General features: G+C 32.3%; 1 protein-coding gene across 2 annotated transcripts; it reads right to left on the bottom strand.

The window, feature by feature from the left end:
* Window positions 1-134: 134 nt before the first annotated feature.
* On the bottom strand, window positions 135-10,310 carry LOC121976861. Of its 2 annotated transcripts, none has more exons than XM_042529249.1 (4): window positions 9,770-10,307; window positions 6,474-6,514; window positions 1,981-2,089; window positions 135-163 (listed from the first exon to the last, which is right to left on the bottom strand). In XM_042529249.1, the coding sequence occupies exons 1-4, from the start codon at window positions 10,179-10,181 to the stop codon at window positions 150-152; spliced, it is 576 nt and encodes a 191-aa protein (XP_042385183.1). In that variant the 5' UTR covers window positions 10,182-10,307; the 3' UTR covers window positions 135-149. The 2 variants fall into 2 exon arrangements, with proteins under 2 accessions (XP_042385183.1, XP_042385182.1); XM_042529248.1 differs by lacking the exon at window positions 135-163 and adding an exon at window positions 238-724 and having other exon boundaries at window positions 9,770-10,310.
* Between the last annotated feature and the right edge of the window lie 2,995 nt (window positions 10,311-13,305).

Genomic DNA, 13,305 nt, shown 5'->3' with positions numbered 1-13,305 from the left:
TATTTTATATTTACGAAAATAACGAAACTGTATTGGCATGGTATGATATGGTACTGAAACTGAAACCGTAAACTCTGACATGGAAACCTTGCAATGTACACATGTACTGGATGGAGGATATCAGATTTGGATCAACATCTTTGTTTGCTTCAATTGTTTAAACCTTGGAGGCAATGATAGCATAAAGTTATCAGAAAAGTAAACAATCAGACATCAGGCATGCTTAAGACAATGTAGGATGACAAAAGTCAATATTGAACATTGACTAACATTTCAATCAATCTAGCTTTGCAGTAGCAATAAAATCATGCTGAAGATTTTCCCCGTGAGAAAATGACAGTGCCAAATTTTAGCTGGATGATCAATCTCGTGTTATCACTGATTTGTTTACCCAGGCATTTGTTACACAGGCAGGAACATCATATAGTAAATTTTCTTCTATTGCGTCAATAAAGTGGAAAAACAACTAGATCTAGCATACAATATGAAAGAAGCTTAGCCTTCACACCTGTAGGTTATGCTTTGTGTTGGGCAGCTAGGTTTCAAACCATAACAGACTTGCAAAGGTAGTGATATGGAAAATAATCCGCATTTGGAATAAATCTAAGTAATATTGCTACAGGAAGATTTATGAGGATCTTCGACTTGACTAAGGTGATACCTAAGCTACTTTGCCAACACTTTAAAAGTACCAATGGAGTTTGCTCCTCGTTTTCCATTGTTTCTGGACAAACATGAGGATGTATTTTTAAAAGAAGAATGAACAAGCTTACTAACTTCAATTTTGTGCAACGGAGGACTTAAATCTTTTATCTGGAGGTGTCCATTTAATTCAAAGAGAACCAAACCAAACCAAACAACATTGAATAAAATGAAATTTCTTTTTAGGTTGAATGTTAGAAACTAGATCGAACCAAATTAATATGTAGACCAAATTGAATCTGAGCCAACAGATTGCTTCAATTTAGTCAAGTTTGAAGCAAATTTGCATTTAAAACATCATGATTTGTAAAGTTTATTAATCAATTCTAACATTTTATGAATTAAAATTTGTTTAAAAGGTTATAGTACACTAGATTAAATTACCATATTGTAATGTTTTCGCGTGAACCTTATGAAATATGGGTTACTTATGTAAAAATTTAATGACAAATGTTATATTTTATTATGTAAAAGTGAATATATCAGCTTTCTGATTTTGTCTTGTTTACAATCAAGCAAAACAAAATTTTATTATGCCAGTGAACCAATTTAGTCCTAGACCAAACCAAACCCAATTTTTTATTAGATCATTTTGGTTTGAATTACATATGTGGACACCCAGTTTTTAGCCACATGGACCTGGAAGAAAACCTATGTTGACAACACGAACCATTATAATGTAAGTTGTTTGGAAGTGTCTAACATAGAAATTCATGATCTATATTTCTACCAAAATTATGTTTTCCAATGTTTTCATGTCCAATTTTTGTCCTTATACAATCCAAAGATGATCCATCTGACACTTAAGAAGTCTATATATATATATATATATATATATATATATATATATATTGAATAATTAAGCACAAAGTGAAATCTCATCAATGCATAGAACATATGAATTGAAATTTGCAATACACTTATGTGAAGTAGAATTTAACCATCAAACTCAATTAAAAGATTTCAGATGGGAACTGAATGACAGCTTTATGCATTTGGATTTCAAAGATATACTAAAGAGAATGTGTATAAAATAAATTAGTCCATTACTATTCTCAGTTGAAATGTAACATAAAGAGATTACAATTCCATCATGCGCAGTTGATTCATTAAAATGGGAATTTACTGATTTAGCTATTAAACAAACTGATGTAACTAAGATACAGCCAAAGACAGTCATGAGTTTAGAATGGAAGTGGAAGGTTGAGTAATAATTTCAAGGTTTTAGAATTGTGGACAGCCATACTAAAGTTTATATAAATTTGTTCAGCAACTCACCTGCATCTCTCTCTGCTACCACTTTTTGGTACTTCAAAGTAAATTCAAGCAGCTCTTTATCTGACTTTGCGTTCCGCTTTACAATTTTACGTTTTGTTTCACTGCTTTCCTGAAAGACCACCGAACATAAGATGGTAATTAGACCAGAGGAAGTGCTAAGAGAAAAAATGTTTAAGAAGTTGAAACAAAATTACCAAAAACCATAAAGCAGCATTGGTACATCTAAATTATATAAAAGAAATGTTAAAAAATTATAAAGGAATTTAAATATTTAGTAGAATATTGTTTGAAAGCAAGAAATATCTGCAGATTTTGCCCAAACTCCATCATACATTTAGCCATCTAATAAATATACAAACAAGTACTAATTATCAATATATTTTTCTTGATAACTTGGTAGGAATATCAACAACATATTCATTTAAGCTTATTCATACATGTTAGAGCATATTTCCTAGCCGGGAAACAAAAAAAAGAGTGTAAAAAGTAGCTACAAAGCTAAGTTTAACAATCTCGCCCATGGTAGTCAAGATTGAGATACTGATATCAGAATCTTATGATATAAATTGACTCAAACAATCCAGATCCCAAGTAGGACCTAAATTGGGCTAAGGATCTCATGAGATTATGATCTGACCCAATATTTGGTTGTCATTCCTACATAAGATCTTGGTCCCAATAAGATTGACTACATATAGATAATAGAATATATATTCACGTTCAATTAGACACTTTAAAAATTGATATTTATGACAACAGAAGGGGAGCCTTGGTACAATGGTAAAGTTATTGCTTTGTGACCAAAAGGTCAGGGTTCGAATCTTGGAAACAACCTCTTGCAAAAAACAGGGTAAGGCTATGTACAACGGATCCTTCCCCGGGACCCTGCATAGAGGGAGCTTCGTGCACCGGGCTGCCCTTTTTATATTTATGACAAAAATCAAACTTATATCCCACTAAGTAATGCTCGTTGTTTAGATCCTCCTAGGTCATTGGGTTCGATCCCCTACTATATTATCATTTATATTTAAATAAATTTTACACTATTTTATAATTGCTATCTAAGTCTTGTTTGGCCAAACTGGAACATTTATTGGTGCTTAAATACATGTCCATACCATCTTAAACACGTCTCTTAGAGTTTTTCCTCGATAGCTGCAACATCGACTTTCTCTCTAATATTTTCATTTTTTATCATGCTCATCTTCATATGTCCGCACATCCACCTTGGCATCCTCATCTCTGCGATTCTCATCTTTTACTCATATGCAGCTTCATAGTCCAACATTCTAATCTATATAACATACATGTCTAATCGTCATTTTGTAAAACTTCCCTATAAACTTTAGAGATATCTTACAATTAGAAAGTGCACCTGATGTCCTTCTCCATTTCAACCATTCTACTTATATTATATTTGAAAAAATATTTCAATTGTATAAATTTCATTTTAAGTTCCCGTTTTTCTAATTATTATCATTATCATCCATCTTAATTATCAATATATTTCTTATTTGCTACTTGCTATGCAAAGATGAAATAATTTAAGATTTGTTTAAAAATTTTAATTATCCATTATATTATAATGTTGTTTATACTTCATTAAATTTTTCAACATCACACGCATAATGCAGGATACAACAAAAGTGAGCCAATTATTAACTTTTACATTAAAAAAAATAGTATAATAGAGAAAATATATATATTAAGCATCAAGTCTAGTATTAGATTGACACATTTTATCCTAGCATGACCCCAAGCAACTTACAAAATCTAAACCAACAAACATGAATAAGCAAGATTCACTTAAATACAAGTTCTTCTATGGTAGCATGTTGTCTACAAAACAGCTAATTAACCTATCATGAATTAGGAAAAAAATGTTATTTACGCCTACTAGGGGACATTTAATTTCAGGTAAAATACACCTCAACTATTTGTCTGGTTGTGCATACGAAGAATGAATCATAACCTATTTTACTCTTTGATAGATGATATATAAAGTAGATGACACATGGGGAAGCATAGCCCAATACCTAGGCTAACCCAAGCCAATCCCTCTTTTTCTTTTTTCAATTGTATTATGTTAAGAGTCATAGTAAACTTATATTTATAGCAGTTCAACTCAACTCTTTCTTTTAGAGTCATACAACATTAACAGGATAGAAATATGATAACTATGAACCTGAAAAGCCTTTGTATGTCATAGAGTGGGTAAATAACCAAACAATAAATGAAAGTTAAGTCTTTTTATTTTTAGAAAATGAAAAGTCTAATAAACTAAATCAGGTTAAAATTTTAAACATATAAAGATGTTTATTTATTTTTAGTTTTACAATTTCTATAAGACAGTGTTAGGCAATCTGGCCAATAAAGGAGACCCCCAACTATTGTTCGAAGTTTTCAATAAATATATAGATAGGTTTTCTCTTCTCTTTTGCAATCACTTATCAAAGCACACAATCCCATGGGATAGCTGACCAAGGCTCATTGATTTATCCTAGCAACATGCCAAATCCTGTGATATTGAACACTAAAGCTGAATAATTTTATAAACTTTTTTTCTAATTTCAACTGCAAAAAAAAAAGGATCGAACAGTTGATAGGATCAATTATGATTGGCCAGAAGGCATTGGTAGTTTTGAATTAATACCATCATAACAGGTTGGGTTGGGCTGAATTTGATAATTGTTTCTTTAATATTAAAATTTTTCTCACTTGGTTAACTATAATTAGTTATATAGCAAAGGACCATCGAGTATGATGACTACAAAATTTGTGCGTCGAAGGAAACCCAATTGTTTTTTTTAGCTAGCACCAAATAGCTAGCCCTTCGAGCCGACTAATCCTAAGATGACCAGCCCGACCTCATGGAAGTTTCCCACCGACCATCAAGTAAATCCAGAAGTGCTCATAGTAGGTGGCCCTGCAGCCAACATCCAAGTTTGTCATCCCACCGGAGAAAAATACCCTCCAGTACGCTGTAGCTAAGAATCGAACCATGAGTGCTTGGAAGACTGCATGGGCGCCTTGACACTGCACCGTAGCCCAAGGGTGAAAGAACCTAATTGTTGCACATATACATGATGGTTATGTCCTGAGTATCTTATCACATTCAAAAGTTTGGACAATAACTTAAGACTGAATTATCGTTTGAAGCCAACCTTTGAGACGGATAAAAGCTCAAACCCAAACTTGGATTCACTTGTATGGTGCTCACAATCTTGTTCTTTCACTATGAATAAATTTTCCATTTTACTGCATTATATTATTATTGTATTTAAATTTAACAATTATTTTGCAATATTTTTCTTATGTAAGAAAGATGAATTTATTGGATGTTCACTTTAGTTGGTAGTTGGGTGAAATTTTTTAACATGATTTCAGAATTAAGCTAAGAATGGACAAGAGTAAATATAACTCAAGCCCTCATACTGTGGCTCATGCCAAGCTAGATCCATGAAATGATCAGAAATTCAGGTTAGACGTCATATAATCTGTTGTCAAACTAGTCCTCATTTGGATGAGTTCGAAACATGTATTGCCAATAAAGACTCTTTCCTGCACGTGCATCTTTGTATGGAAAAAATGCAATTCAAGACTAAGATTTATCCAAACAATTAGAGAAGTGAAAATCACAACATGCAACCAAGCCCAAATTCCACATCAATGGATCTTGTAGAGTTTGTTTAGATGCTTTGCAAATGCATATATATATATATATATATAGTAAATGGTAAAATCCACATATTGTGACAAAAGAAGTGGATATAATACCTTGAGAAACACCCTCCTTTCTCGAGTCTAGTGAAGTAACTGGCATACAAAACTATCAAGCTATTAACTATCCAGTTGTGCAAACTAGAGTAAACAAGGAAGACTTAAAGGGAGATCAAACGTAAGTAATTAGGACATGTACTGTACTCCTCATGGAACTACATAGTTTAAACTTTAAACAAATTGGTTGGCACAATTGTTTGTAAAACAACAATCTCTTTGGTTGGATGATGGTAACAAGCAATTTGTAATCCATTTAAAGATAGATCATATCCATATTAATGCAATGTTCATCAAAATCCATTTTTCATAGAAACAACTGTCAACCACTCAAAGCTAAATCATATCAATGTATCAACACTAAATCAAAGAAAATCGTCTAATCCTAATTAAAGAAGCAGTTGAAAGGTGAAATATAAAAGGAAGCAAACCAAACTAACCTCATTTTAATAGGACTAGAATATAAAAAATCCATTATAACAAAAACGAACTCAACTATTAGGCACTGACAGTGAGAGATTCACAAACTCAATGCCTGTGACTGAAGAAAGGAAAAGGCAAATACTACCTGAACAACATAAATATCTATGAGATCTAAGCCTCCTGAACTCTAAATGCATGTCGATAATATTGTTAATGTAATTTTTCAAGAAATTTAAAAACTCTACAAATTATATAAATTTTAAGCAATCAGCATATCCTGGTATGCATTTTACCTTTAGATTTGTTGGATGCAATTCCATCATGCCCTTTGTTTCTGTAAAATCCAAGTGAAAAGTAGAGTCAAGTTATCTTCTTTGTATAGCTAGGATTACTTGCATTGAGAAAAAGTAACACAAGAGATGGGCATATTCTTTGTATAGCTAGCATCCATGGTTAGGCAATAGAAATGATAAGAAAATTCAAACATACATGCGAAAAAATATCATTAATATACAGTATGAGAATCTCTCTCTTAGACACTCATTTACAAATTCTTAAAGCAGTTATTTCTTAACATTTGTAAAAAGGCAATAGTGGAAGTAGGTTCAAAAAAAACTTTCTTTAATGCTAATGAAATAATTGTCCAATAAAAAAAAATCGGTACAATGTCAAAAGTATGGTTTTACTATGTTTCAGTTCTGTCAATATATTTAAATTCATTCTTTTACTTTTAACATTTTTTATACATCTGGCTTATTTTGTTTGAGCATTATGATACTACATTATTGTCGAACCTAGAAAAATGTCTAATCCCATTATTTTCTTCCTTCAACCAATGACACAATTTACATTCACATTTCCTCTACTCTCTAGTGAGATTGAATAAGGCAAATACCTGTCTCATATTGCATCAAATGGCATTAGAGTTCAACCTAGTTCTCATATATGCCACCTCCACCGCCAACTATATACTACTTTGTCGATGTTGGCGTGCACACAAATCCACCTAAACATCAGATCTCCTTCACCTCTCCACATTAGCCCAAAACATTTTGTTATCCGCCCAATTCTCCACCAGCCTATCGCCCGAACTCACATTTTCACACCACCTAGAAATCTCAATGGCTCATACAAACATGGCAATGCTCCAAATGGGGCATGACTGTCCATTGTTGTACGCTCTTAGGGCTACAAATACAATAATAAAAATCATTGAAAATTATAAATAACTTAAAACAAAATTTGAAGAAAAAACTGAAATATTAAATATGTTTCAAAAAATTTATAGCAAATTTAGTAATATTTTTAAAAAAAATTTAAGTCCTTTGCATTGTGACTCCGTTCACAGCCTTTTATTTTTCCTCCATCACATTTTATCTCTCTTCAATCCCTTGTAATGCTTCCATGGGGCTACAAATAATAATAATAATAAACATTTGAAAATTATAATAAATAAATAAAAAGAACTTAAATGTTAAAATAAAAAAATTATTAAAACTGCTTTTAAAAAATTGTAACTAATTTACCAATATCTTATGCTCTTTAATCCCTCTACATCATGACTCCTCTCCAAGGTTCTAAAATTCGCTAGATGCTAATCGGGTGCCAGACCAGCGCCTAGTGCCTAGGCCGCCTAGACGGGAACTAGGCGTCTAGGCGTCACTTGGTGGATCCATGTATCAACATAAATTACATAATAAATCATATACTATAACTCAAACACAATAACATCAAATTTTAAATGAGTTCAAAATTACACAACTAATAAAATATCGCATATTTATTCTACTTCTTCTTCTCCATAATTTTCAACAACTTGTATTTCATCGGACACAAATTCAATATCATCATTATGATCCTCCTCTTCTTCTTCTCAATTATTGAACTTAATATTATTACAAAAAACAATTAAATATAATTTTCTTTACATAAAACTAATCTATCAGTAACTCGAATTAAAATTGATACATCATAATTATATAAATTAATTATTTATTCATTTAATTAATTATTAATTTAAATAATATATATTAAAAATAGTAAAAAATCAGAATATCGATTAAACAGTAAAATAATAAATAATAAAAAATCAGAATATAAATCTGATTTATTAGAATTTTCATAATATCAATTAGTAAAATTTATTAGTTTTTAAATATATTTTTATTATATTTAATTGGAATAATTTAATTAGGGTTTATGAAAGTTTATTCGAAATATCACACTTCAGTTGGGAATTGTTTGAATTAATTAAATTATTTTTGGTAACACCTAGGAGGCCGCCTCACCCAAAATTTAGAACACTGCTCCTCTCAAACCCCTTTTTCCTCCCTCACATGGAAAGACCACCACATGCTCATATCCTTCCACTCCTACATGCTTTAGCCCTATGGAGATTGTGTGCTTTCTAATAGTTTTGTAGTTCCTTTCCTAAAGCCCAACGTTGTTTCTCTGCAACAAAGCAAAGTATGTTGTACCACTTTCTAGTCTTCTTGTTGTTCCAAGGAGGATGTATCTACTCGCAAACCTATGAATGTGGACCCAATTCCACATTGGTCCTAGATCACCCATTAGTAAGGTTCTTTTTGATACTATAGTAAGACAAATCATCAATTAGAAAAAAAGAAAGAAATAGGGAGTGGGATCAATGAACAAGATCCAATGCAAGAGCCTGGTAGTTTTTTACAAAACAAAGAAGAGGGATGCATCACACCAGATTTCATACAAAAAATGTAGCAGAGTAAGGGACTTGACTAAGACATGGTGGAAAAATATGATAATAAATTGAGATAGCAATGCATCTTCTCTATACTTGTCTTGTCAACCTGAAACGATCAAAACTTCTCAAATTAAATGTCTTGGCTAAGTTTATTTTTAACATTTAATTAATTTTTAAAAAACAACATCAAGTCCCAAACCATCTACCATAAAATTTATCAACTCTGTATAACCAGTATTACTTGTCAAATACTACATCCTAAAATGACAAGAGGCACTAACACCGCCATTGTAAGATATATAGCTACCTAAGTGTAAAGACCTTGAAATCAAAACACTCCAGTATAGAGACATAGAGGACAAAAAGAATAGACCAAAAGACTAGAATGCAAACCCTAGAAACTTCAAAATTTATGCGTTACTTGCTAAAATGACAAAAGGAAAGAAGTTTGAACGAATAGCAAGAACCTCATCAAAATCTAACATGCATAGACCAATAATTACACTACCCGATTGTATATTTAAGAAAGAATTAAGTGAATTTCTTAAAAATCATAAAACTGGTAAAAAACATGAAGATGAATGTACTGGTATCGGATGATCTATAACGTGGATATCAGTCATATTGGATCAGTAGGATTGGTAGAAGCATAAGCACACGAGAAAAAATTAAAAAACGAAAAGAAAAAAATTAATAACATAGGAGAATAAGTGTTAAAAAAAGATAAATCAGCATGATTTACTCTCGACGTGGTCAACCTATTATATTTTTAGGATTTTTTTTTAAAAAAAAAATCACTAGGAAGGTATCACTAGTAGAAACAAAACTCCATATACTAAATAACACCACGGAAAAGGGGAGATTTGTCACCTGTTTCCGAACTCTTGCTGTCTCTTTGGCTGTTTCCCTCAGTTGCAGTACCTAACAAAACCTCATCCTTCGGTATACTTGACTCGGATGCCTCATCACCGGGTTTCGACTCCAAAATTTCACCACGCCCAGATGAATCGGGACAATCTCCTTTCGTCAAAAGGTCCGCAGATGTGACGTACCTCTCTGAACCATTCCCCAGAGGATCCGGAGGAAGGGTTTCCGCCCCTGATCCGGAGGGCGGGGGATACGGGTCCACGAGCTGTTCGACCGATGGCTGGAGATCGACGAAGGCCTCTTTGTAGTCGGAAGGCGGCGGCAGCGGAGAGGGAGAGAGGTCAGCGGAAACCTCAACGAAGCCGTCGGGCAAGGAATCAGCTTCGGGGAGGCGGTTTGCCAGAGAAGATTCCATTTTCTACAGAGCACGACAGGAGAGAGAGGAGCGAAGGCCGATCGTTCGCAGAGAAAGGGGAAAAGGCGAGAATCAGGATCGGAGCAAGAACGAGAAGAGAAGGGGTTTCCTCACGCTGCACTCTTATAATTTATTATCATTAGGATTATGATTAATATTTGAAAAAAGTTCAAATTCATTTTAAATATGGGAAATCTAGAACGAGCCACCTTTTTATCAAAATAAAAAGTTAGAAAATTCACCAACGTTTCTCTTTTTTTTCCCCTGATTGGTATAGATTTTTTTTTGGGCAAAAGTTAAAAATATATATATATATATATTATTGAAAGGGCACTCCTCTTTATGCATCTCAAATGACATAGATAAATAAATTATGAAAAATTTCTCCCAATAATAATAGTGTATGGAGATGTGAGGTAATTGGTATGGCTTTCACATTCATTAGGAATCGACCCAAGCTTATCCGCGGTAACATCACTGTATGAATCATCTACGCTAACCCATGAGAGCAAAGGACACTCCTCTTGTTTATTATCAAAATAGCATCTTATGATGAAATTATCTTTATTTTGTTACGTTATTATAGTAACTATGAAATCATAAATGCGATACAATTATAATAACTATGATCTTGTAATTATACAATTATAATTTTTATAATTTTAAAACTAGTACAATTGTAAATTTATAATAATTATGAGATGGTAGCTTATATAGCACAATGTTAACTGGTGTTGATAAAATAAAATATCAACTATGATTTGTAGCTATTATATATAACGTCAACCAACGTTAACCAATGTTGAGTAAAGTACTCATTGTAATAGTTATATAATTGATATATTATAGTGTTATTAAGTATTGAAACGATAAAATACTAATTTTGTATGGTGTAACAATTATAAATCATAACTGTTATAATTGTGTAACATTTAATGAATTATAAATGTTATCTTGTGCTAGTCACAATGAGGTATTGTCATAATAAGGTCTGGGGTTCAAATCTCGATAAAGTCGAGGTAAATACTTTCCTTGTGTGCTAGTCATTATTCCAAAGGTCAGTAGTCGTCCGTGATTTACCTCCTCCTTGTTGGCTCTAGGACGAGTTGACGGGGACGTTAGGGGCGAACGTATTCACCTTTTGTCACAAATAAATATTATCTTGTCACAATAAATGTTATCTTGTGTGGCAATTATAAGTTCATAATCAATCAAGACGGATCCAGGATTTAGAAATGTACTCGATTGATCCTGAGTTAATTGAGTAGGCTAAGAATTTTATTGAAAGGTTCGAATTTATTTCGCCCGATTATGTTATCATCTCGTTATAGAAGAGAATTTCATTGTCCAACGTGAAGTGAGAATGCTACGATTAAAATCTAAATCTATTAGGTAGGTGGAGATAAAAATTATATTATTTAAATCGGAGTTTTTTTTTATTTTATTTGATTAAAATTATAATGGAACTGCATATATAGATTGATTCGGTGATTTAAAATAACTTAACTATTTTTACCAAATATTTTTTTACTCTTCTCTCTCACCGCCTCAGACTTATGTTTTGTTACCTTTCTTTTTTTTTAACTTATTTTTTTGTTACTTTCTTTTCTTTTCTTTCCCCTGCTCTATTTTTCTTCTCTGTTCTTCTTCGACGATAGTAACAACCTTATTTTTTTCCTTCTTCCAGTCATCAAACTGCATCCTTTCCCTCTCCAGCTCTCCTCTTCTCAACAGTAACAACCCTATATGTTATTTCCTCCTCGAACAGTTGTTTCTCAACCACAAAAGTACAGTCATCTTCCGACCGGCCGGCTAACAGCTCAACAACAAGTTTCTTCCAAGTTTCCTTTAACCCAAGTAACTGGTTTCAATTGTCATTTTGTTTAGCAAGAGCAACAATAGTATCCTTCTCTTCTTTCATTTAGTTTCTTTTATTTTTCTCCCAATTCACAGTAGTCAGCTCTAATTCTTCTCTTCCTTTTTTTCTGGATGAACACATCAGCTATATCCACCACTGGTGAATATTGTTGACGCTGACTGAGGCTTCTCTCGTTCCTCTCTTCACTGTTGGTTGCTTGCCATGAGCTAAAGGAGAAGAAACACTAACCTCTTTATGTGAGGGAATCGATTTCTCTTGATGTTGTACTTAAGCAGGGATGGGCTATAGCCCAGGACAGCTCCTGGGTAGCTCCGTCCCTGTTAAATCATAACTACTACAATAACATCAAAAGTAAGGGTAGTTTAAAAAAATATATATACCGACATGGGATAGAATATAGTTCTAATAATAAATAAAAGAGGTATGATTATGATGATTCCAAATACAAAGGAGAACATTTTTTATTTTTGTCCTATATTTTTTCACCTTTCATTTTTAAATAAATCTTATGGATTTAATTTCTTAATAATATGAATAGAAAAATAAGACACCTACTTTAAATATTTTAGTAGTTGCCAAATGGTAAAAATCACTAGGGGAGTTATTGGATCAAAAGATCATTAGAGGAGAAAGAGAATAGACAATTAAAAATTGTCTTATACAATTATAAATTAATCTAAGTATTAGTTTAATATGTATGTGAGATTTTACTATCATAACAGCTAAATAAATGTAAACAAAGACAATAATGTTTTAATGTGATTCAAAGATGGCCTCTCAAACAAAATTATGAAATCATCCTTTTTCACCAAAGATGAGGTACACTTCTACTCGAAGGGAAAGGATAAAGAGGACTTCTAAGATAAGGATGAGATATTCCATTGTAGGATAATTTTGGAGGATCGTTAAAATGACAGTTTTATCTTTTGCCATCAAAGATTTTCAATTGATGAGAATAAACTCCTTGGTTGCATTGGACATGAGAATGTTGAGTAAATACTATTGAGAATATTTTTCGTGGAAGATTTTGTATCACCTCTTCTTATAGACTAGTTTTAATTATATATACAATCGCTCTACATAAAATAAATTCAAATGCACAATTGGTATATCATAATCATCTTTAAGTTCTAAGGCCCAAAATGTCTCTATACTTATCAATTAAATCTATCACCTAAACTTGAGTATACTCATGCTCAAGAAGAATATCAAATATAAATTGATAAGTTAATCATTTACCAATAA

This window comes from Zingiber officinale, chromosome 4B (genome assembly GCF_018446385.1).
Source record: "Zingiber officinale cultivar Zhangliang chromosome 4B, Zo_v1.1, whole genome shotgun sequence".
NCBI classification, from domain to species: domain Eukaryota; kingdom Viridiplantae; phylum Streptophyta; class Magnoliopsida; order Zingiberales; family Zingiberaceae; genus Zingiber; species Zingiber officinale.
Note: the sequence above shows the minus strand (reverse complement) of the source record. Positions and strands in the feature narration are given on the sequence as shown.

Bases quoted from the DNA above. Each gene is read 5' to 3' on its own strand.
- LOC121976861 (XM_042529248.1), bottom strand. From the start codon at position 10,181: ATGGAATCTTCTCTGGCAAACCGCCTCCCCGAAGCTGATTCCTTGCCC. The intron at 6,515-9,769 runs GTGACAAATCTC...TGGATTTTACAG, and splicing joins CAGCAAGAGTTCGGAAACAG to AAACAAAGGGCATGATGGAA. The intron at 2,090-6,473 runs GTAAAATGCATA...GTGGTCTTTCAG, and splicing joins TGCATCCAACAAATCTAAAG to GAAAGCAGTGAAACAAAACG.